Source organism: Cinclus cinclus, chromosome 4 (assembly GCF_963662255.1).
Source record: "Cinclus cinclus chromosome 4, bCinCin1.1, whole genome shotgun sequence".
Classification (NCBI taxonomy): domain Eukaryota; kingdom Metazoa; phylum Chordata; class Aves; order Passeriformes; family Cinclidae; genus Cinclus; species Cinclus cinclus.
The window spans coordinates 16,178,665-16,203,778 of NC_085049.1; the positions used below are offsets into that span (position 1 = coordinate 16,178,665).

Below are 25,114 nucleotides of genomic sequence, written 5' to 3' on the forward strand. Positions count from 1 at the left end.
CAAAATTGGGCTTACTCTTTCCAGTGTAGCTTGTTGAAAATTGGCAAGTATGGTTTCTTCTGGCTTTGCAACTGATTATGTTAACCTTCAAAAAATTAATTATCTTCTGGCTCATGTCTGCACACAACACTTTGTAAAATGGAATTACAGTAGAACCCTGCCAGATCTTGTCACTCCACTTTGTAACCCTTGTGGGAACTTTTATAAGACTCAGTAGAGAGGTGATAACATGAGCATTCCAAGGGCAGCTTCCAGCTGGTTAGATGTAGGCATTGCTGATGGAGTGATCTAATTTAAGGTGTAGTTATTTACATGGACCACACAGAAAAACAAATTGCAAATTAGGACTAATTAAATGGCCAAGTTGTGTTTTATTAGAGTATGTTCTTTTTCTGGTTTATTTCTGTTTTATTCTGAGTTTTGTGCTTTCATTTCTCCATTAACTAAAAGTGTTAGTAAGGCTATGTTATTGAAAATTATAGGCATATAGCAGTAATTGATTAATATTGGTAGAGTTTCTGTAAGCCCTTTAATCCATTGTTGCTTAAAAGCAAGATAGAGTATTTGGTTTAAATTCTATACAATACATAATTCACATTTCATGTTTTGACACAGACTTCCTCTGTGGAATATCACTTTGCAGGGCTGCCTTGATTTTTCTTGCTCTTCCTTTGGGGATCACTTCAAAATTGATTTGAGAGGGCTTTTAGTAGCAGTTAATTATACTAATTTCCAAAGTGACCATTTTCTATTGGTGAATGTGCAGTGTCTCATAGGGGATGTTGCAAAACTGCAAGAGCTCTACCATAGTGAAACTTCATTTATTTATTAAGATGAGAGTTCAGTCATGTTTCTTCAGGGAAGTTAAATCTTTGCTTTCATATTTTTCACTCATTACTGCTCATGCAGTAAAACTAGAATAGTGTCTACTATAAATGTTGATTATTAAGAGGGGGAGGGTGCATGTGTTTTGCTGTTGCAATGGACTTTTTTTAGTTTATATTGCTTTTTATAATGCAATATATTGATTTTACAAAGAGTTTTACTCTTTTAGATTTTATTTTCTTTGGAATAGAGAGAAATTTCAGTTAAGCCAAAATATTACCCTTTCTGTGTGTAAGTTGACTTTCTTGAAAAATACCCACAAAATCAGGCATGCTAAATTTGAGAGACATAAGGGAAGTATTAGTATAGATATGTGTGGTATATCTGTATATGTGTGTGTGTATGAGTAATATAGCTTATTGGTGCCTGGGATCAGTGTGTGGTAGAAGAGCAGCAGTGATGTGAAAAAGCAAGTTTTTTTCAAGTGGTGAAGGGGTGAGACAGTTAACCTGGGACAAATGCTTGTGTTCTTTGTGTGCGAGTTCTTTTCATCCTCACCACAAATATGCTCACAGATAAGGAAACAGAAAGTAGCTGGTTTCAGTTCAGTAGTTCTGTTATAAGCAAAATGGAAGATTATTTCTGTGTAGCAAGAGGATTGCTGTTGTGTGTGTCAGCAGTAAGAAAAAGCTGCTTTTGAGGGAAATGTGCCTGGTAGTGGACATGGCACTGGCTTAGTTTAAACTCATACTGATTCCAGAGACTAAACTATTGACACCTGGGCTTGGGTGGGATCCATGAGTAGTAATCAGTGGTAAAGACAAAGGAGCTGCTGCTCATTTCCAGGCTCAGTGCTCTGCCAGACGATATGGGGAGGAAGGTTGAAACAATTGAAGGAACTGTTCTTTTTTCAGTCTCTGGGGAAAAAGGAATAGTCTGACATGCTTGATCAGATCTCCTGTTCCTGGCATTTTAACACTTCTCTGAAAGTTAAAACCACAAGAAAACCACACAAGGGTTGAAGCTAGAAGAGACTTCTGAAAGTTGTCTGGTCCAGCCCTGTGCTCAAGCAGGGCTGTGCAGAGCTGGTTGCCCAGGATCATGTCCAGACAGCTTATGAACATCTCCAAGGATGGAGAGAGATTTCAGAGCCCCCCTGGGTAACCTGTGCCAGTACCACTGATCATCTTTCAGCTGGCTTCACAAAGTGTCTGGTAGTGTGTGTGCCCTGACTTGTGTTGGTTAGGATATGGCATTGGCTGGTTCCTGGGTGCAGGCATCACATAGCAGAATGAATGGCTTTGTGAGAGAGCATGTGTGAGGGCTGAAATCTGGGCAGGAGAATGGCTTCGTGTGTTTGTCCTGGGATATTTGGTATGGAGATCTGGTTTTCAGGTTTTACTCCTGAATTTCTGTACTTTTATCAACAAAAATGTTGTTGCCAACTCCTCACATCCTAGGTGTTTTAAGTTCCCAAGATATTTTGAACAGTAAAGGAGTTTTTATCAGAAAATATGTAAAGTATCCATCCTTTAAGTATGGATGGCAGTTGCAGAAATCTAAACTGTATTTTTAGAGTTACCTAATTTTGTGGTTTCTTCGGTAATAAGCCAGAAAGAGTGTACTTCAAGCTCCATTTCAAGTAAGTCCTTTCAGTAAGATCGTTTTCCTGCATCACTTGGAAAACACCAGTAAGAATTTTTGCCCGAGAGTGTAACAGTGATGTGTTACAGGAGCCCTAGCCTCTGAGGCTGTTTGTTCAAATTCTTTTGTTTATTATGAGCTGGAATGCAGGGCTGTGGGCTGGGCTGGAGAACACCAGCGTGGTGCCTTCATGACACTTGGCATTAACAAATGGCATCTTTGTTCCAGCCTCTGCAGCTCCTGGAGCTGTAGAGGGGCTGTGTCTGGAAAAAGGAGCACGTGTCAAGTGGCTCAGTTGTGTGGAGCAAATGCAGCAAGTGGAGGAGCAGAACTTTTCCCCTGGTCATTTTTGATAAGCAGTGATTTAGAATATGATCTAGAAGCAAACAGATTTACTTCATGAAGACTAAAACAGAGCTCTACAAGGACTGGGAAGAAAATGAAAATGACAGTCTAAAGACTGGTAAAGTGTTGTGCAACATTTTATGTACTGGTCTTTAATTGTTTATACTGTGCTATTTTGATTCTCTCACTTCAAATTAGTGATACCTGAATTTTAAATACTTAATAATATTTAAGGGATATGATTATATTTAATGGTGGAAGAAATGTAGCTCAGTTAACTTCTGGAAATACATATTTCAGAGAAAGTATTACTATGTAAAAGGGATTGTTCTTATAACTGACTAGTTCATTTTATGTTAAAAGTTGTTCTCTGTGTTAAAAGTTCTCTCTGCATGAAGAGAAAGTATAATAAATGATGCTTAATCCCTTTTGTTCAGAGCAAGTTTAGTATTGATGTGCAGGTATTTACCAAGATTCTTCCTTTTGAACATCGTGTACCCAAAACAAAATGCTATTAAGTGTACGTCATGGCTTTTATTTTGTTGTTGATGAGAATGAACTGGAAGCAAAATAAACAGCCTGAGTATTTAAGGGACTTGCTGCTATGACCAGAGACTTTGTTTATTGCTCTGATATGTGCTTTGAATGTGTAGATGTGTAGCAGTTGGTGGTAGTGCCTGTAGACAGGAATTTGTGCCGGTGCAGCTCTTTGAGCAGTGGGAAGTGTAATGTGCAAACAGGCAAGAATTTTAGTAAAGTCATGGGAAACAAATGAACATTTTAAATTGTTTTGGGATTTCCAGAGTGCTCTGCTGTTGGAGAGATGATGGTGGGTTAAAGGACAAAAAAGGGAAGAAATTGTTTTTCAGAATTTGGGATAAGGGTACACAGGATGTTCTTAGTATATTGAGCATCAGCCCCATAGAAAGAGGCATCGCTTCTGAGGGTGCTGGTCCACAGTGGGTGAGCCTGAGCCAGCAAGTGCCCGGGTGGCCAATGGCATCCTGGCCTGTACCAGAAATGGTGTGGCCAACAGGACCAGGGCTGTGATTGTCCCCCCGTACTCAACACTGATGAGGTCACACCTCAAATCCTGGGATCACTTTTGGCCCCCTTGTGACAAGAAGGACATTGAGGTGCTGGAGTGTGTCCAGAAATGGGAATGGAGCTGTGATAGGGTCTGGAGCACAGGTCCTGTGAAGAGTGACTGAGGGAGCTGGGGGGTGTTTATCCTAGAGAAAAAGAGGCTCAAGGGGGGAACTTTGCTCTCTACAACTCCCTGACAGGAGGGTGTAGCCAGGTGGGGGCTGGGCTCTTCTTGCAGGTAACAAATGACAGAATGAGATGAAACAACTTCAAGGTGCATTGTGGTGGTTTAGATTGGATATTAGGAAAAGCGTCATTTCCAAGAAGGTTGTGAAGCACTTGAAATAGACTGCCTAGGGAAGTGGTGCAGTCACCATCCCTTAGTATTTAAAAGCACTCAGGAGCGTGGTTTAGTGGTGGGCTTGGCAGTGATGGGTTAATGGTTGGACTCAACAATCTTAAAAGTCTTTTCCAACCTAAAAAAATCTGTAATTCTTCTTAAATTTATGGCACATCTGTAAGATGCAAATTATTATACTGCTGCTGATGCATGAGCACTGCAATGTATCTTTTACCTCCTACTTCTTCAGTGTAAGGAACTCACTGAGGCTGTCGGTGGTACTCATTTCAGGCTACCTTCATGAGGGAGCTAGTCCATGGTTGTAACCTTTGAAAGGTGAGCTACAGCCTAGTCATTTTTTAGAAGAGAGAAGAGTACACCAGGGAGTTTTAGTAACCCCAGAGACCATTCCTGTAAGTTGTATGACTGCTTTTGTAGGGACTAGAGATGCATGCTCAGTGGATTTCACATACAGATCACTTTAAAAAAGGCCGTGCCTTACTGGTTTGCAGTTCTGTAGCTGAACCGGATTAGAAACCATGCAGGATTAGACAAACAATTCAAAATAAAGGTACTCAGTAAACCTTGTAAAGCAGCAGCTTTTCTTTTTGTGGGAAAGACCAGTGTTTTACTGTCTTCTGGCTGTTCCTCCTTCAGCAGCTCAGTTCTGCCAGACTGTGATGAAAGCCAGGTGTAACTGTGGGCTCTGGGTTAGTCAGCCCAACCATGAGCTATTCAGCTCCTTCTTGACTGCTGGAAACATAAGGAATAGTGCTGCCAGTTCCCTCTCCTTAATTCTGGAAAACTGAGCTACTGCAGGGACTGCAAGAGGGATCCTCAGTGTTTATCTCAGTGATTTAAATAAATACAAAATTATGTTCACATAAATTTTTCCCCTACCTTCTCCCTACCCCCACCTTAAAATATATGTTTAGGTGGATTATTGGGGTTCCTTGGGTCAGGATTCTCTGGCTTCTGTAGGTGACTGCATCTACAGCTACTCTTCCTCCATGTGGAACAGAAGAGAGAAGATGGCATGAAAGCAAGAGTAAGGCAGGAATTTTTTTTTTTTTTTTTTTTTTTTTTTTTTTTTTTTTTAGTTTCATCAGATCATCAAACCATAGCTCTGTTTCTTGCAAAAATCTCTATCCTTGACAAGTTTTAGTAAAATTCAAAATCTAATTTTTACATCTGTTTGTAGGCCACAACCTTATTTTTTCTTTACTAGTGTTTATTTTTACTTAGATCTGTTGTTTTGCTGTTAAATGTCACTTTTGGCAGTTAGTCTGTTCCAGGTAATTTAGCATTCATTAATAGAGCATAGTGTCATATATTTTTAGTTTGCATTATATCTGTTACTCCTCTGGAGATTCAGGACACTTGGAAATTTTCACAATGAGAACAGCCGTTGGAATAATAAGGGGAGTGGTGGATTCCCCAAGACTGGACACTTCTAAGATTCAGCTAAACAGGGTGCTGGACCATCTTGTCTAGACTGTGCTTTTGCCAAGAAAGCTTGGACTAGATGGCCTTTGAGGTCCCTTCCAACATTCTGTGATTGATGCTGGACAGGGTTTTAGCCATGCTGTTTGTGCCTTGTAAGCCTGACTGTTTTGGGGGGACTTGAAAGTGCTGTTTGGCATGCCATCATTGACAGAATTTATCATCAGGTCATTGCTAATGTTTTTCCCATTTTTTAGTTCAAATCAGTTCTCTCTGCTATTTTATTGACTATATCTTGTCTACCTCATTTGAGATGTTATTGTTTCCTGTATAATCTGTAATGCTAACTTTTAATTAGTAAATTTAATCATACTTGTATCATATCGTTAACTGCTTTCACTGAGATAACACTGAAAAAAACTGTTAAGATGTCAGAATACCAGTTACTTGTTTTCAATTTCACTGTGAGTGATGTATTTTTGTGCTAAAGAAATTTTTTATTCCCATATTTAGCTTTTACATTATCAGGAATCAATGTGTAATTTCTAAGTTGGAGATATTTAAATATTTCCTTTTATAGGAAAAATCATGTTTAATGCTTATCTCCCAAAGTAAAACCTCTTGTCCACATCTCAAGCAGTTTCCTGGGTTTTCGGTATCAACAGATTAATGAAACATTGAACTATCTCACTGCAGCTGGAAGGTTAAGATGATTCTGGCAGAAAGCAAAGAGGATTACTTTAAAGGCAATGAATATGATAATTTACACATTAAATGTAATTGAATTGTCATGAGACACAGAACCTGCCAAATTTTGATTCACACATTGCTTATGCAGGGGAAGGGATGGTAAGCCATGGCCACGTTTTCAGCATAAATCAGGAACTTGCTTTCTGGTGCAAATACAGTTTGGCATTCTTTTAAGCAAAGGTTTGTCTTTTTTCAGCTTACACTGTTATTCTGTCTGTGTTTTTGAAGATCTATGTCCTTTTGAGCACATTTTAAAATAAAAATAGAAACCATTTCTAGTTCTGTTTAAACAATGTATCAAATACATACTATGTGAATGTCCTGACTACTGTGTATTACAATATTGTCTGCTTATATTTACCCACACTCTTTCACCCCTTCTCAAATTAAATCTATTCTCTTCTAGTAGGAAATTAGTGATAGGACTTTCTACCTATTTCTTGAAGCTCAGCAGCAAGTGTACTTTAAACAAGGGAGGTTTTCCCCACAGCTGTTCATTGGAGAAGTGGAGGTTAGAGTCAATCAGTACTTGAAGTTTGAAGGGATGTCAGGTTTCTAAGGAGGTTAAAAGTTTACTTTTTAAAAACCCATGATTGGTCTTCTGTAAAGACTTTCTGTAAGCACAGATCTGTCTTACAGAAGGAAACACAATTTAATTTTGGTTACAATTCCTTTATCTTCTCACTTTGAAAGTAAAACTAGGGTTCATCCACTTGCTTTTTGTCAGTGTTGATTTGGTAGCTTTAGTGGGCATCGTCAGTTCAGCAGACACGGTGTGTCAGCTTGTAAAGATTAGGAACCAGATTGTTGTAATTGTGCTGGGGGGGTAGATAGTGCTGGAATGCCTTCGCAGTGCTGTAAAATTGTGTCTGTGCCCTTGGGTGTGACAAGGCTGGGGAGGAGCTCTGGAGGGAGATGTGTCTTGTTTAGCGCTCCCCTAGGCAGCCTGGGTAACAGAGCCCTGCAATGGCTGTAAAGCTGTGCCAGAGAAGAGCAAACCTGCTTTGTGTCTTGAGTCCTCTTTTGGCTTAGGAATGAAGGTGGATCCAGCACCTGAAAGCACAGTAAGAGCAGTGCCCTGCTGGGACACACCAAAGTCTGAGCAATATGAAGTGGTTCTACTCACCCCTTACCTTACAGGGAGGAAATGATTTGTCAGCATTGTAGCTTAGAGATGTGAAGTTTCCAAATATAGCATACTGAATATTTTTTTTTCTCCCTCAAAAAACTGTGTAAATATAAGTGTGCTGGTTCTGTTGCACACTGGGAAAAAATGACAGAGCTCTATGTATTCTTAATAAACAAGAGTAATATGATTAGCAAATGATGGTGATAGAGGGGGCCAGGTGAGGGTAACCAAGTGTGACTTCTGGGGATCATAAATGAAAGCTTTGAAGAAGCAGCCAGACTTTCTCTTAGGGGAAGCTTGGGACAAGCAGTGCTTTTGTCTGAATGCTGGTGCTTGTGTCTGTGCTGGGTCATTCTGAGGTTCTCTTAGTGTTTCCGTGAAGAAAGGTGGAATGAAAACAAGCAGAGACCATGCTAAATCTCTTAACAGATGGCTTAGAAGGCCACCTGGGCACAACTTCTTGTCTAAACGTTGAAAAATATGTAGGTAACCTTTATTAAAGAAGCGCTAGATTTGAACAAATAATTATATTAATGTCATACGATAGGGAAGTGTAATATCTGGTATGTTTTTCTATTTCATGGCGCAGATGGTTGGTGTGTACAATTCCTGAAGTTGATTATGTTGCCATGAACTAGATAGTGGAAAAAACCCACATACTTGAAGTTATTTTTATAACAGTGTTAGATTGAAATATATTTTAAACCCTTTTCAAGCCTTGCTTTATCTGAAGTTCATTGTTTTTCAATAATCAAAAGAATTCAACTCTTGAATCTTTCACAAACTTATTAATAAAGGCTGATTTACGTTATTGTTTTGATATATTTGGGATATTGAAGTATGTTCTGTTGTTCAATATTCAAAACAGCAACTTTTCCTTTCTTGGTGCTCTCTGTTCCTGTCCATGTCCTAGAGATGGTTTCTGCTCAGGGAGCAGGATTGAGCAAAACTTGAACTGCACTCATGTAGTAAGTGTTGCATCTGCAGTGTCCTCATGTCCAGTGCTTACTCACACACTGTTTTTTTCTTGCTGTCAGCCTTCCTGTTGTCATATCCTTACACTTATTCCACCTCTGCCTGAGTGGTAGTTCTGACACTGTAAACAACATCCTTCCCTGTTTTCTGAGAAGTAAGTTTTAGGCAATTTCTAAGAAGCCATGCACTGTTTCTTCAGTATTCCAATCTCTACAAATCCTGTAAATACTTCACAATTTTGTTTTAAGCCTGTAGTGAATGTCTCAGCTTTCTTTGACTATTAGAATGTTTGTGGAATTGCCAATTAGTGGCCTTTAGTACTTTCTTCGGTCTTTCAGTTAGTGGGTTGTGCAGAATTTTTTTTTTTTTACTGTATTTAATATCTACATTGGTGGAAAATCAGAAATATTCTAAACTCTGCAGTAAAGGTACTATGCAGTAACTGTACTTTGCTTTGAGCAGTATCAGGACGTACACTAAGGTCATATTTTGCTTTGACACAACAGTTTTGGCATTTCTCCACTGAAGTAGTCTCCCTGAAGTTGATTTTCCAAGTATTTGGCTGCAGTTCTTTTTTCACAAGGGAGAAAATCTGAATAGCATTATTTTAATTCCTCTACAGGTGCAGATGCTGAGCAGGATGCTGCTATCAAACTTGCCCAGGAACGAGCAGAGATAGTTGCCAAGTATGACAGAGTAAGTGAACTTTTTAGTAATTTAAAAGACATTTTATAATGAATCTTAGTAATATGTCTGTTTAAAAATTGAATCATGATCCAGGTAGCTGTTGTTTAAAATATTCTGTTGAGTACTAATCTGATGTTTAATGCTACACTGGCCTCTAGGTGAATTAAACTCTCCACAAGAGTTATTCTGGATAATGACTCACCTCATTTTTCAGGTGCATAGCAAGTTACTTTGGGACTATTTCAGGGAGTGTATTGTATTAGAAGTAGTGGAAGTGGAGTGTATTAGGGATGCTCAGTGTGACTGTGAGATCTGAAGGACTTGTTTTTGTTTATTTAATCTTTGGCTATGGTAGTACAAATACTGAAATCATAGCAGACAAAGTAAAAGATGAGTGAGTTGTATTGTTTGTAATATTGTTGTGGGAAACAAGAAGAAATGCCCTGGTCATACCATGTTTGTTCTTGGACCCGTTGTCAGGAAAAGCCTGGCACAGAGTATGTCTAGAATGCTTGCACAGTAGTCAGGTATTTTTGTAACACTTATGGACTGTCACTGGAGTGTCACTGGAGTACAGAGCAATAGCCTTGTTTATAGAGTTCATGGAATGTTTTATGTGCCAGACTTGCGGTCGTTCACATGGTGTGCAGTAAATGAGTGGCTCACCTTGGAAGAAGGAAAAACCTGCCTGTGTGTGAGAGGCTGTCAACCAGATGCTCTGCAAAGCTGCTCAGTCACTGCCATCCTCAGCTGGGCAGGGGAGAGAAAATACAGCAAAAGGCTCATGAGTTGGGATAAAGGCAGGGAGAGATCCTTCACCAATGACTGTCATGGGCAAAGCAGACCTGAGTTGAGGGAATTGGTTTAATTTACCAATCAAATCAGATTAGGACAATAAGAAAATAAAAACTGGATATAGAACATTTTCTCCCCGACCTTCCCTTCCTGGGCTTAGCTTTACTCCCAGTTTCTTCTACCTCTTCCACCTGAGCAGAGCAGGAGAATGGGGAATGTGGGCTGTGGTCAGTTCATCCTGCAGTATTTGTGTGACTCCTTCCTAGTTGGAGGTTTGACTCCTTCAACTCTTCTGTTTTTCCAGTGTGGGCTCCCTCCCACAGGCTGAAGTTCTTCATGAACAGCTTCAGCATGAGTCCTTCCCATGGCCTGCAGCACTTGATGGGCTGCTCCAGCATTGGTCCCTGCACTAGGGCCAATCCTTCAGGCACAGATGCTCCAGCTTGGGTCCCCCATGGGGTCACAAGTCCTGCCACCAAACCTGCTCCAGTGTGGCCTGGGCCATGGCCAGTGGCAGGTCCTTACTGGAGCTGGCTGAATTTGTCTCTGTTGGATGTGGGGGAAGCTTCCAGCAGCTTCTCAGTGAAACTACCCCTGGAGCCCCCTGCTACTAAAACCATGCCACACGAACCCAATACACATCATGTGCTGAGTAGTGGCATGATTTCATAGCCAGTAATCTGCGCATAGCCCATACCAGAAGTACATAGAGCTGAAATGTAGTTACACTTCTGCAAGCCTTTTGTAAGACTGGCAATTGGGGAGGAATAATGGGACATGAATGAATGCATAATTGAGGGAAAACTCAGTGCTGCATTGTTGGACAGCTGCTGCAAGTCAGCATGGACATTAACTCAGGACTGTCTGCAGAATGTGCTCTTGCAGGTGATTGTTCAGGAAGGACGGACTTGGGAAATGAAACGAGGAGAGGGCACTCTGGGACCTTGATGGATTATTGTGGAGTTTAACAACAGGTGTGGGATTACTGTGACTCTGGTTGAAATTTATTTTGTGTATAGCAGTGACCAAAGGAGATCTCCTGTAATGAAAATGCTGTTGGTAAAAGCTAGGATAGGTGTTCTGCTCTCCTTTGTCTTGGCTGGTTAGTTTAGGACTGGTGTTCTCCTCCCCCTCCTCTAGCCTCCTGCAACCATGTCCCAAAGATGATGCTTTCAGTGGCTGAATGTGTCTTTATTTATTGTTTCATAAAATATAATTTGCCTTTTTCTATTTTCTTTTCCCCTTAGGGACGTGAGGGTGCTCAGATTGAACCGTGGGAAGATGCTGACTACCGTCTTTACAAAGTCACAGATAGATTTGGGTTTTTACAGTAAGTAGCAAGATTGTAAAGAAAATAAAAGTTGGCTGCTATTAATATTCAGGCTCTTTATTGTATTACCTATTTGATGAAAGTATTATTATGCCTTTAATAGATATTTTGGAAACTGCAGTATAAGTGTTGCTGCTGGCTAATCTTTCACTGTGCTTTTCAATTCAGCTTCTGTCTGGGTTTTTATTTCTGTAATTTGATCTTGCATAGGGAGTGAAATGTTTTAAAATATTTTATTGGGAAATGAAAATTCATAGTCTACAAAAAAACTTATTTCAAGCTGAATTGCAGATAAATTTTTGTTGTGAATAACTTAGTTGGATGTAAACGAATTTGAAGTTCTTGGAAGGGTTTATAAAAATTTCGTTAAAATCGTCAATTTTAAAAAGATCCCAACACATTGAGGTTGCTTAATCATTGTATATGAGCAACAGTGTATCTCAGTCCATCAAAGATTATATCTTTTGGCTTAATATATTTTTTAACCTTACTGAAATATTTGCTGATTTGGGACCCAATGTTGAATCAACTTTAAGTCAGAAAATGCCAGAATGAAGATGCAGTTCCCCTACAGGTGCCTCCTTTGTAACATAATCTACTCCTTTTTGGCAAATAGAAGATTAGAATACTAAATTCTATTAGGATTTTTTGGTTGGCACATGTAAATATCGAACTTGCAGAAACTAAATGCAGGTTGACTTGCTATTTTTGATATTAGGACTCTCTGAGGTTCTTGGTGTTTGGCATGTCTGAATACTTGAAATGCAGTTTAAATCCAGAAAAATCAGTGATAAGTGGAAAACTCAGTAATACCTTAGTAATATGTAATTCATAGTATTGGAAAGGGGGATGTGTATCTTCTCTTTTATGGGGGCCTTTATTTCCTTCTCTTCCTTCCTTTTTGCAATGTTACTGTTTTCACAAGCTTTCAGTTAAAAATCATCTTTACCTGCAGACTGCTTGTGCTTCACTGGGGTGAGTTAATTTGATGTGTGACATTCTAAGAGGCCTGTTGTACACAAAGAGGTCCTTGTGTTGGTAAACCCCAGCTGCAGCACCACATGCCTGCAGTTGTAGCATTCCTAATGGAGAATGGATGTCAGAATTATTTTATTTCTGGGGCAGAAGTAGTGGAAGCCACTGAAGGGTTCACCTCTGACTTTGGTATCCTTGTGAACTCTTGAACTTTTCCTGTTACTTGTATTATAATACTTTTATTTTAATATTTTTGAGTAGAAGATTCTTCCTCATGTCCTCTCCCCTTGCTGCTGCTGTTTGGTCATTACCCCAGACCTCCTGCTCAGGAACATCTTTACTCACCAGCAGTCTACTATACAGTCAACTTCAAGGGATGAAAGCTGAAAGATTTAAATTACATAAAGACTGCACAGGTTAACAGTATGTGCAGATAATCTCTTCACTAATTGTGCCTATTTGTAGCTTATCCATGTCTTGTTACAGCACAGCTTTCACCTGGGAGTGCTCTCAAGGCTGCTTTATGATTGTCTAAGACAAATTCAATGTCTTGCAAATTATGTTTTTATTTTCCTGAGAAGCAAAATCTCTCCTAATACAAGAAATAGTTAGGATAAACATATCAACTGTCTTGCCCTGAAATAGCAATTTGTATTGCACTATAGATTTTTCCTGTGGTCTGGGTCATGTGTGCTGTCATACTGGGCCTGCTGCATCTGAAACTCCTGTTCTATGAGAGTTTGAAATGCAGTAGGATGTAACAAAAGCCTCAAAAGTTTATCATCCCTAAGAGCCATAATTCCCTCTGACCTCTCAGGTGTTTACAGTGTAAATTAGCAAACAGGCTGATGCATATTGGAAACAAAATCTAAGGGCAGGATCAAACTTAAGGTGTCCTAGTTAAGGTCTACAGGGATTTGTAATCTTGTTTATACTGACATCTTTAAACACTAAGGAGGTGTCTTTTGTATCAGAAGGGTGCTAGGTGTGAGGAACCTGATAGAAAATTAGGGTTTGTTTTCTCAAGTAAAATAGGCTTTGATTACCACCAGTAGTTTTCTCTCTTTCCTTGTCTGTGTCCTGTTTGCAGCTTTCCTGGGCTCTGTGAAGGAGCATTCAAAGTTCAGCTGTTTGCTGATAGGACAGAAAAGATAATTTTGAGGGAATGAAGCACTCAGGCTGCACATGTAACTTCCCACTGGGTAGAAGATGGGAGAATGTAAAGGCTAGCGACATTTCAAGAGTGGTTGTGATTTAGATTTGCAGTTCTTATGGTGTCCCAGTGTCCTTATTTGTGTATTAAACTGGGAATTTGTAAACTTGAGGGACCTGAAGACTTAGCACTTCTATTGTCTTCCTGCCATACCAGTAAAGTGAGCTCAGGTTTTCCTCAGAGAGGAGTGAGAGGTAGAGGGAAAGTGCCTTTAAATAAAAAGGTGGAGAAGTCAGCCTGTGATTGGAAACAGATGTAAGATTTCCCTTCAAGTAAAATATGTCACTTTAACCTATTTATAATACCCTCAGTTGATGTATCTGCCATCTTTGGTCAATTCTAAGTGATGGTAGTATTTATTGTTTACAAGAGTTAGGTCCATCTTTACCCAATATTGTCTTCATTTTTTAGTAGCTGCTGCCTTCAGAGCACAATTTAATTTGTTTGCTGCAATACAATATTTTGCAGTTCAGCAAATGAATGTGAATGTTCTAATTAACTTTGGATATTAAAAGGAAAGTGGTGTGGACAGGTTACTAATCTAGCTATTTAAAACAAAACAAAAAAAAAATAGCTGAGTTATTACTTAATGAATTTAGAGAACAGGAAAGTGTGTTCAATGAGAAGTACCAGAGCATTATAATAATGAGACTTATTTGAAATGAATAAAGGGAAGTTTTAGAGGGAAGTTGGATGTGGGAAGAAGGTTTCCAGCAAAGTGAAGCTGTGAAATAACCTGTGGGGAGCCCAAGGGGACTGTCTCTTGAGATATTTAACACCAGAATATACAAAACAAAATACAGCTAGGAGTAGTTTGTTCAGTGGCACTGACTAAATTGTAGCAGTAATGAGCTAGTCTACAGAAAACAGAAATTGTACAGTAGAGGCATGCAGGAACCAGGAAGAGTGAAACTTATTAGCTAAATTGTAGAAAAATTGGCCTTTACCAGCTACTGTTGTTGCAAGGCCATAAGGAAGCAGTGGGTTGTGGTTTGTTTAAGTCATGTGGTGTTGCAGGCAAACCGGACTCAACTTGGAGAATTTTTTGCATAATTTACTGCCAGATAACATGACATTCTGACTGCTGACTTGGATGCTGGGTGGGAACACTCCACACCATAACACTCTAGCATGCACCTAGAGGAAACACCTGTCTCCCCTCTGCCTCCAGGACAAACTTCCCTTGGGTTTTCTTTCATGGGTTAGCCTTGGATCACCCCAGTTCTTTTGGTGAGGTGACAGGCAGTGCAGGAGCTCCTGTACATGATGACTTCCTTCTGCTGCTCCTGGTTTCTTACTTATTTTCTCCCTCTGGTCCTTGTGTCTTACATGTCTTCCCCCATGCTGACATGGTGTTCCTCCCACTGGGAGTGCATCTCCAGCATGTTCTCAGCATCCCCTTCCATGTGTTTCTTACATCTCTCCAGTTAGTATTATTCCTCTTAATTAGTACAAGCTTGTTTCTACTAAGTGCTGTTGATCTTCCTCTGTGTCTGCTGATATAGATGCTATACGAGGAATAGTATATAGATGGAATTAATACATAAATGAAATAAATTAAGTACTGCTATAATATGGAATGGCCTATTAAAAGAAACCCACTTCTGGAATGTTTCAGAGAATCCCACGTCAGGGAGCTTGTCTTAGTCATGGCTATGAGTATTGACAGAGAAAACCAGCATATTCTATACAATTTTATACAATTTTAGGTTTTACAAACCTAAAAATTTTTAAAGAAAAAGGGCAGCAATATCCCTTTCCAGAAGAACCTCAGGCATGCTCCTTATTCAATGCAATTTGTTTTCTGGTAAAAATCCTGCTGCTGATTTCACATGATAATGCAGGAATGCTGAGCAGTCAGGCTGATGTGAAAAGTGCCATTCAATTTTGAAACGAACATTTTATCCTCTGAAGTCTAGCACCAGTTTCTGTATACACAATCTGCCAATGTTTTGATAAGAGTGGATATTCTCTTCTAGAAAGTGCAGGAGATGGAGATGCAGGATCTGTGCCTGTGGCTGATGGAAGTCCAGCAGCCCATCTCTAGGGACTCCCATAGGGCTCAGATAAGGCTTAGCCTGTAATAGATGACTTCTGCAATCAAGTATTTTAGGAATGGGAGAAATGCCTAAGATCTCTTCACAGATAGTCATAACAAAAACTGGTTGAGCTGTTTTTGGAAATGAAAAAGGCAGAATGTGTTTGGTATTCATAAAAAAATTAAGGGTTTGTTTGCTCAGTTTTTCCTTTTCTTCTTTTTCCCCCTTCTTGTTGGCTATGTTGTATCTTTTTGGTCAGCATTGTTTGAATGTTGACCCTGCACCCTACGAAAAAGTAGTTCTTCTCTGACCTATCTTGGAACCTGGCTAAATTGTAAATGAAATGTCCTCAGTGTTTTTGGTGTGGACTGTTCTTTCATCAGCCCTTTTCTTTACCTTGTAGATAACTTAAATTTACATTTTTTCTATCAGCAGTCATTGATAAGGGAATAACTTCAAGGAAAAGAACCCTAAAGGAGTGTCTGAGTGTCTTGAAGCTCTTAACAGGCATTCCAGTAATGCTTCAGGATCTGGGATTCCCCCCTTCCCCCTCCTTGAATTATTTAGTTGATTTGGTGCTGCTTTGGAATGGTTAAGAAAGCCTCTAAAATAAATACCATATTCCTTGGGTGGTGACAAGTTCCCTACTATGAGGAATGTTTTAAAAGCGATTTTATTTCTTTAAACTGACAGTTTATATGATGTCTATTGATTTGTCTATTTAGAAGTGACAATTTTATGAATTGTTTTTATAGCTAAAAATTATTAAAGGTCTTAAAACAGTAAAAGACGGCAAGAAATTCAAGTGACAGTATTTTTGTAAGTAAATAAGAATTTAAGCTTTAACTAACTGTTGTTGAAGCACATACTTAAAAATATATTTTTCATTAATATATCCTTGTATTTATTTTTCATGAAACTCTCCAGTTAACTACAAGGACAAAATAACTTGATTCCTTCCCCTTCCTCCCTGCCCCACATAATGTTAAGGTTGAATGGTCACAAAAGCATTGTCTGAAGTTTGCAAAACAGCCCCAACTTTGTTCATGATCCTGAAGTAGGGTAGAAGCTGAGAACAGCATTTTGCAACTGTAAAGGTCAACACCAGTTTAAAGAGCTGATCCTCTTTGGGGCCTTTCAGCACCAGGCCAAAAGTCAGAGCAGGATAAGCCAAATGACCTCAGTGTCTTCCTAGAATGGCACAGAAAACTAAAATTCGAGCAAATCTGAACAGCATCTTCCTGCTTTAGGTCACCACACCACCAACATAGCCCGGTCAAGGTACTCCAGGTCTTGAGGGGCTTTGTACTGAAATTTGTAAAGCATTGAACAACATCCCCTGAAGAAGTATCACCAGCCAGGTTCATTTGCTTTGGTACCTGTTGGAACTACAGATTTCAGTTCTTCAATCATTTGAGGACCAAGCAAAAATATTTTTAAAAAATACAATGTGCCCCACTTTTCATTTTTAGCTGTAAGTTTATGTCAGGATTTATGTTACCTGTTTTTTTTTTTTTTTTTAACACATTCTTATGTGTGTATATTCTTGGTGATTCTTTTAGATTTCTTTCTCTGTATATCACCCAGCTGATAGGGAGGTGTTCTGTTTTCTTTTATAAGGAAACTATTGAAGACCACAGTTTTGCTTTTCTAAGTTAAAAAAAAAAAATGTTTTTGGAATTTGGGACAGGTGCAGCTGAAGACCAAATTTTGCTACTTGTCTTTGGGAGATATAGATTCTGACTTAAATACTCTGACTAATATATTGTGGAAAATGTTTTAAGTGTTCAGACCTTAATAGTTAAGTAGAAATAACAGAAGAAATTGCAGTTTATTTAGTGCAACTTTCCAAAAACTTTCTTCTTTCCCTTGTTCCCTGATGACTGCCAGTAACAGAATTGTTCTGGTAACTTTTAGTGATGAGCTGTGAAAGTCATAGCAGACATGCCATCATTCAAAAAACTTAAAAATACCTTCATTTCTTCAGCCTGCACTGCATGAGTTCTTTTCAGACCTTGTTATTATCAAGGTTTATGTTAACTTCTATTAGTAATTATTATCTTAAGGCAATAACCTGTATTGTCACAATTTCTGATCCGACTTGGATGGTTCACTTTGAACGTTTTTCCTTTTCCTACCACTCAGTAAATGGAAATGGGGATGTATATTTACTGTGGCAGATGCTGTTATGGTGATAAGCATTCTAGGATCAGCATAGTGAGACTGGGCAGATTGGAGGTTTATTTTTCAAGGTTGTTCATGTGGATTTTTATCCCCTAGAGACTAAAGAGTGGTACAGTACAAGTGCTAGTGGTAGAAAATACAGATGAGGTCTGCCCCTCACCCCATTCATGAGGCTCTCTCCATAATTTGGGTTAGATTCTTGTGCTGCTCTTACAGCAGCTCTGTGCTGATCATGATGGTATTGTACCAGTTGTACCAGCAGCTGGGAATGTGACTCATACCCTTAGTCTTTATCCCATGAGCCTGTTAAAGCAGTGAACATGCTTTGAGAATAGTCTGCTAATGATGGAGATTATCACATTGGGAGAGGTGCTTTTCAAATGGCAGATTTCATTCTTTCTGTTGCTGAGATGAGACCTACCTGCTCTTCTCCAGCAAACTTCACTCTAAAAAAAACATAGTGCATTTTTATTAGCTGCAATGCATTTCTACTGCATGCTCCAAAAACGAGTTAGGGGAGCAAAGAAATGCAGAGCTCAGTCAAGGATTGAGTTACTCCATTAAATGTCTCCAAATGAAACTAGTGATTTTTTTTTTTTTCCTTCCAGTATTATTATTTTACCCTGAACTTCTTGATAGGGAGCAGTATGATGAGCAGCCAGTTACCCCCTCTTGGATTCTATTTTTTTGGTAATTTGTATGTAGCCTTGCTGGAAAATAGTCCTCATCTCTGAAGTGTTGTGTGCATTCCTTAGTATTTTTTCCCTTGCGCCTGTTGAACCACATGTCCAAGAGCAATAACTCTTGTACAGCTCTCCCTGCTGATTTGGGTGGACTCACGAGTGAGTTCTCTCCAGATAAGAGCTGTAAGGACAGGTCTCTGAGGGTTCTTGGCAGCAAAAGATGTTATGCTGAGATGTTGGGTAATAGCAGTTAAAGAAAGAAAGAAGCATGTTTGATGTAATTTGGTAATAATCAAAGTAGCATTCAAAAAAATAGGGATTTTATATAATTTTAATTGCAAATGTTTTAGTAGGAGAGTCATAGAATCAGGGTTGGAAGAGAGTTAATATCGAGTAAACCCAGCACCATCACTGTAACCCCATAACCACTAAAAAACATCACCCAGTGCCAGATCCAGGAGCCACTTAAGCACCTCCAGGGATGGTGACTCCACCACCTCCCTGGGCAATCTGAAAATGCCTGATCACCCTGAAAATGAAACATTTTTTTTCCCCCAATATGTACTCTAATCTCCTTTGCCTCAGTTTAAAGCTGTTTCCTTTTAAGGCTGTTAATTCTGCACATCAGATTTCAAGGAAAGAGCTCCAAGGCTACTAGAACGGTTGCAAATTTATTGTTCACAGTGACATGAAGCCACGATTCTTAATTTTCTAGGCACAGTAAATACTGTCAAACATGTTAAGCAATGTGGTGATGTACTAAACTAGCAATGAAATGTTTATTCTTAACAGTTCAATTATAAATGTCAATCTTACTGCATTTTATTTATGCTGGTCATTCAACAGGGACTTGCTGTCATTTTCCTCTTTGCAGCTTTGTGAGACAGGGTCAGACCCTCTTGTCAGGAGAGTGGCTAAACTCTTCCTTCTCTTGGGAAGAGTGTACTAAGTTCAGGCTCTTTCAGCTGCCAAAGTCAAATCTTTTTTTAAATAAAAGTTCACATCTCTCTTATTAGGGAAGAGTTGTGTTTCTCTTCTCCTAAATATGCTACAAATATGCATAATTTTGACTGTTTAGAATTTTTCATGAGGCGTTACAAAGATTTACCATGGGAGCTCCACTGAATTCTCCTCTCTCCATTGGAATCTTGTATTAAGTGCCATAGATTCTGCGTTCTCATATGTGATACACTTGCCTTGACTGATTTTGCTGCAGAATATTCATTGCTAATCATATTGAGGAACTGCTGTTAAAAAAAAAAACAAAAAACCAAAATAACCCAACCACAAATTTCAGCTCTATTTAGCATTCCTTCCTCTTGTCCTAATATACCGTGAGGGTATTATCTTTATTTAAGAAGAGCAGTGGTAGTTTTCTTGGGTTAGTTATTAAGATTCAAGATGCCTTTTTTCAGGTTTATCTTCCTAGCATTAGACAATTTTTTTTTCTCTTCGCATGCTTCTACAGGGAACAGCTTTTAAAATAATATTTTAGTTGCATTTCTGTATGACAAAACCTGTTTCGGAAGCACAGCAAACACAGGAATTATCAGTTATGGAATTCCTGATAAGTTGAAATGAGTCCTCCCTTGCTATGCAGTTGTGAAGTGGTGAGGCTGGTTCAGGGACCAGGATAAATAGGTAATTTTATTTAAACATCCCTGACAATGGAAGAGTACATTTGACTTGCTATAAAATTTGCTTAGTCCTGTCCATTCTGACTGTTTACAGCTCTGCAACACTGTTCTGTGAATTTGTCTGTAGTCGTGGTGGTTGCATTCTGAGTCTTTGCATTCATGCATTTGAATTGGTGTCCAAAATCATGAGCTGGCTGTGGCAATTTGCAGTATTTGCTTCCTTAAAGTGAGGTCTTGTTTTGCAAGAGCATGTGGTCAGAAGTGTTGCTTTAGAAGGTGTTTTGGTTACTGTGAGGAACTCTTCAGTGCCTTTGTTGTTCGCTTTTTCTCACACTTGCTATTTTAACACGTATTATTTGTCAGCCTGATGGGGAAAAGTGGTTGTTTATTCAAAGCTGTTTCATGAAAATTGTCTAAACCAGACGAATCACAGGCAGAGGAACCAGACCTTCTCTCTGGGGATTGCCTGGGAGCTTTATAATTGCATATATTTGCACATCACTTGTGTATTTAGTGGTAGGACCACCAGGAAAAGGAGGATGTGCCAAAGTTACGTGTCTGGAAGTTGCCAATGAATTTTTCTGTGACTTGGATTGTGCATTTAATTTCTTTTGCAACACTATTTAAGACGTTCATCTCTTTTAAAATTGTTTGTCTTCCCATTCCCCTTGTGTTATTGTGATGATCTAGTGTATGGTTCTTTTACTTTTCCTTTCATGCATGTTCTTCCTGTGGAAGGAAGAAATGTTCTGTTGTTACTGCTGTAATTCAGAAAGGTGTGGTCTTATTTTTTTTTTTCCTTCCTAAATCTGTGTCACAGTGTTACCCCTTTCTTTGGCTTAGCTTTATCCTAAGCTTATTTTTAGGACTCAAGTTGAAATTTGAATTTTAAATCCATTCTTTCAGCTGAGTTAGTCCAGGCTGTCACTTCAGCAATCCCCTGCAGATACAGAAGGAAATGAGATGAATGCAATCCTGCAGATTTGATGGCAAACACAAAAATAAGCTGCAGGATAATTCTGCCAACTAAGGGCAAATAACTTGGTTTTTTTGTTAACAGCTGCTGCTACTTGATTTGAGTAAAAGATCACCCAGTGTGTACTAGGAATTCATGAAGTACTTCCTTGTATGAAAAGAGATATTGGGTAACAGACCTGAGGAAAATGATTGACTATGTTAATATGGTTTAATTTATACAACATTCATAAAGCCATATGCAAAGGTTTTGAGTTACTGCTTAAGCTCTAAAACATAAGTATGTAGCATAATCATTATTAGCTCATATATTTCCTGCTAAATTTAGCATTTATAGAAGATTAAAGTAACTGAATGTAGGGAATGGCCAGAGTGCTTCACTGGTCCAGGTTGTAGCTGATGCTAAAATTTTGTGTGGACAATTTTTAGAAGTGCAAAGATGCTGCTACTCTTGACCCAGTGAAGGACCCACCAGAATGGGATTTGAGACCACTGGAGTTTATTTCCCCAAAGAAGCAAGTGTAGGTACATAATGCTTTGAACTTCAGCAGTGAACAAGTATATATTGCTGGAACAATACTGTCTTAGTTAATGTATGTTGAAATAGGCTTTGCATAGCGCATTAATTTTAATGGGGATGAAGCTGCCAACATGCAAACCATGGATTGCTGTTAATTTATGTTTTAAGTGATCTGCTCAGGAAGTAACCTTCGAGCAGCACTTCAAAACATGAGATATGTTGTCTAAGGAGAAAATCCTAGGTGTTTTAGACATTTATCAAATGTAAATTAAAAGCAAGGTATTCTCTTCCGTTTGCCTTTTCAACTCTTGGGAATTTTAAGGTAGTTTAGACTAATTTTTATCTTTCTGTAAAAATGTGATTCTGAGAAGACATTTTTAAACTCAGTGTTAATTTATGTACAATTAAAGTGACATCAAAAATCACTAGAAATGCTGATGTGCTCAATTTAAGCTGATTATAGATTTTCTCAAAGGTATTCTGATTCCATGCTGGTGAAACTTTCAAGTTTGCTTATAGAACATGCCTTTTCACTAAAAAGAGAGGGAGGCACATATTTTTAGCATTTGGCAGTGAAAGCATAGTTCTGTGTTTTTTGCTATGAATTTCTTGATATTTTTTCATATTGGCATTAAAAACTTAACAGCAGAGTCATCTTTCAAACAGCAAAGTATTTTACTAAAAAGTCACCGTTACGAGATTTAGTTGAGTTTGATAAAACTTTGATTTTATATTATCTCATCTCTCAGAGTGCACATTGCTTGACACTTTCTAGACAGGAGCTACATGTTCATGGCACTGGGCTGTGCAATTTGGCAGCAACATCCACAGAATCTGCAAATAATAATTGCAAATAAAACCTAGTCACAAAATCACATGTGGTCCAGCCTTTTGCCAGCATTAAATTCTTTCTTGCAGCATATTTCCTGATAATTATATTGTAGAATGTCACACTGGCTTATCCCATATGTTAATTAATTGCTTTGGCTTGCTTACGAATTTTAACAAATCTGCTGAAAGCTGTTTTTTAATCTGCTGTAGTCACTACCCCCATACTGTGCAGAGGTTGTTCGGTGAAAATTCCAAGTGGATGATTACAGTAGCAGAACTCCAATTATTTTGAGAGACAGACTCAATCAAAATTGTGAGTTTGTAAGTAAATTGTGAGATAGAAAGAAGGAAGTGAGCCGCAGAATTTCATGTGTGAAAAACAACACCTTTCTTACCTACTCCTTAATATTTCAGAAATCTTTTCTGTATATTATTTATTTTGAAAATAACACTTTTGCTTTAATTTCCTTTGAAAAGCTGGAAGATTAAAGCGGTATTCGTAGTCAGGATTCCTCTGAAAATTGCCTGTCGCAAAGCATGGTTGTACATATCCGTAATACCCCATATTACCCTGAGAGCTTTATGTGCCATGTATCAGACACTGAGGGGGAGGCAGACCTAACAGAACACCTCATTAGTGTGTTTATTGCTATAGAATTGGTTTCCCAGTGTGAATATACTCTTTTTTTTTTTCTTTTTTTTTTTTTTGTATCTAGTAAAGCCATAGACTCCTACAACTCACTCCTGACAAATCACACAATTTAAAACTGTACTTATCTGGGCAGATTTACTTTTTCCTAATATATGTGGATACTGTAATAGTGCACGTTGTTACTTCAGCAATCTGAGTTTCATATTGTACAGCAAGACAATTCTATTTGTACTAAAGCTCTTTATGTTCAGACACCTGTCAAGCGAATTCTTCCATTCTCATACCTTACCCGTGCATGATCACTCTTACAGATTTATTTCATGTCACTTTTGGTTTTGAGTTCTATACCTTACTAACGTTTTTTGTGGATGTTTCCTCACAAATTTTTTGATCATGAAGGTTTCAAAATGATACAAATGACTGGTTTTAAAAATTTTTAAAAATACTTCCTTCAAGATAAGTCTCCTGGGTAATAGCAAGTATGCTTTCCTTGTGGATTTAAACACTTAAATGTGCATCACAAATGACAAGTGGAATGCACAGCATTTGTTTCTTCATGATTAACTCAATGAGACCATGAAGATCAGTGTTCTGCAAGAAACTTCTCCCACATTAGATTTAAAATGTGACGCCTGGTATGATTGTGAAATACTTTTCATTTAAAATGAAACTCTGTGCAGTGATACAAGGTGATGCTATTGCACTTAGAGGAGAGCATGAGAAAATAATTGAGTAATAGTTTGAGAAGACCTTTTGCATAGGTACTGCTTTGCAGGCTTTATGAGGATTAAACATTTTTAATGTCTCTGTTACACTGGGTTCAGTAATATAGAAATATTGAATGTAATTGACTTTTAAATTAGATTACTTGTGTGTAACACAGTTATTCCCAAAACTGTTTCATGAAAATAAGTCCCAAAGTTCTTCACAGTGCCCTGGCCAGTTCTGAAATAGAAACTAAGAGAGAAATAAAAAACATACCAAAAGGTTTTGAACATTACAATTCTTTGGGCAAGTAAGCTTTGTAGTGTTTTTTGTCTTACTGTGGTCCATTTTTGCTACTGATCCGCCCCCCCCACCCCCCCCGGTAAAAATTTTATTGTCAGGCCTTGTCCAACTTGTAACTGTGAGGTAATGAATTGATCCTCTGGAATTCAGAGTTCGGGGGCAACTAGTGTATCAAGGTTGATCATTGCACTAAATATCTTCCATCCTCAACTGAAGCTGTAAAGGACATAGGAGACTTCGCATTTCTTCAACTTAAGCAAACCAGAAACAGCAAGATCCTGTGATTTGAGTCAGCGGGAAGAATACTTGGGATTTAAATACAAATGTAGGAAAAGAATAAATCTTTGAGTGTCTGATATAATAAAGTCTTTCCTTGTGTTTGTATTGAGCAGATACATCAAAGTGCTGTTTAAAGATTACTGATTTAAACAACAGCAGTGGGTTGGGGACTGTAAGCTTGTTAAGTATTAGACTTTTCTATCTTTTTCAGTGACCGCTGTTACTCAACAGCTAATTACAACATATGCTATAATAGTCAAAACCATAGATCTCCATATTTAATGTTCTGGAGTGTCAGATGTTCATGCATTTGCCATATTTATTTATTTTTTTAAATTTTCTTGAAACATTCATGAAAACCTGCGTTAGCCAGCCTGATGGATTTAAGGATGTATGATCCCTTCATCCCTTGAAGCGTAATTTAAAAAAGACAGGGCACTTTCAATCAGGTCTAATAAATCAAGTCTTGTCTTTGACTTTAGAGACCTTCTCACCAGAAGGTGGAAGTGAAGTAGTCCAGACTGAAAGATAGGAAGATGGGTTTGGGCTGGTGCTGCAGATCACCACCAGTGGGGACCATGAGTAGAGATCCTAAGTTCCGCTCAGACCTTGGAATCCAGTATTTACTTTCTTCCAGTCAGCTCTTTGAGGAACCTCATAGTAGGATGACCGTCAGGTGACTTACTGTAGTTGGGATTTAATTTGCAGTGGTTTGCAGCTCCCAGACCTGGAGACAAGATCTTCAGCCCTTTCTCTTAGTGCTGTAACT

The 25,114-nt window shown here is 38.6% G+C and overlaps 1 protein-coding gene across 4 annotated transcripts in view; it reads left to right on the forward strand.

Moving 5' to 3' along the window:
- The window catches only part of USP6NL (USP6 N-terminal like), a 111,094-nt gene that overhangs the window by 42,442 nt on the left and 43,538 nt on the right, over positions 1 to 25,114 (forward strand). For 3 of the 4 annotated variants that reach the window (XM_062491707.1, XM_062491708.1, XM_062491704.1), the window contains 2 exons: positions 9,160 to 9,233; positions 11,267 to 11,349. In XM_062491707.1, coding sequence (XP_062347691.1) covers positions 9,160 to 9,233; positions 11,267 to 11,349 — 157 coding nt within the window. Of the gene's footprint in view, positions 1 to 2,868; positions 2,933 to 9,159; positions 9,234 to 11,266; positions 11,350 to 25,114 lie in introns of those variants that run through there. The other variant, XM_062491706.1, reaches the window with a different exon arrangement.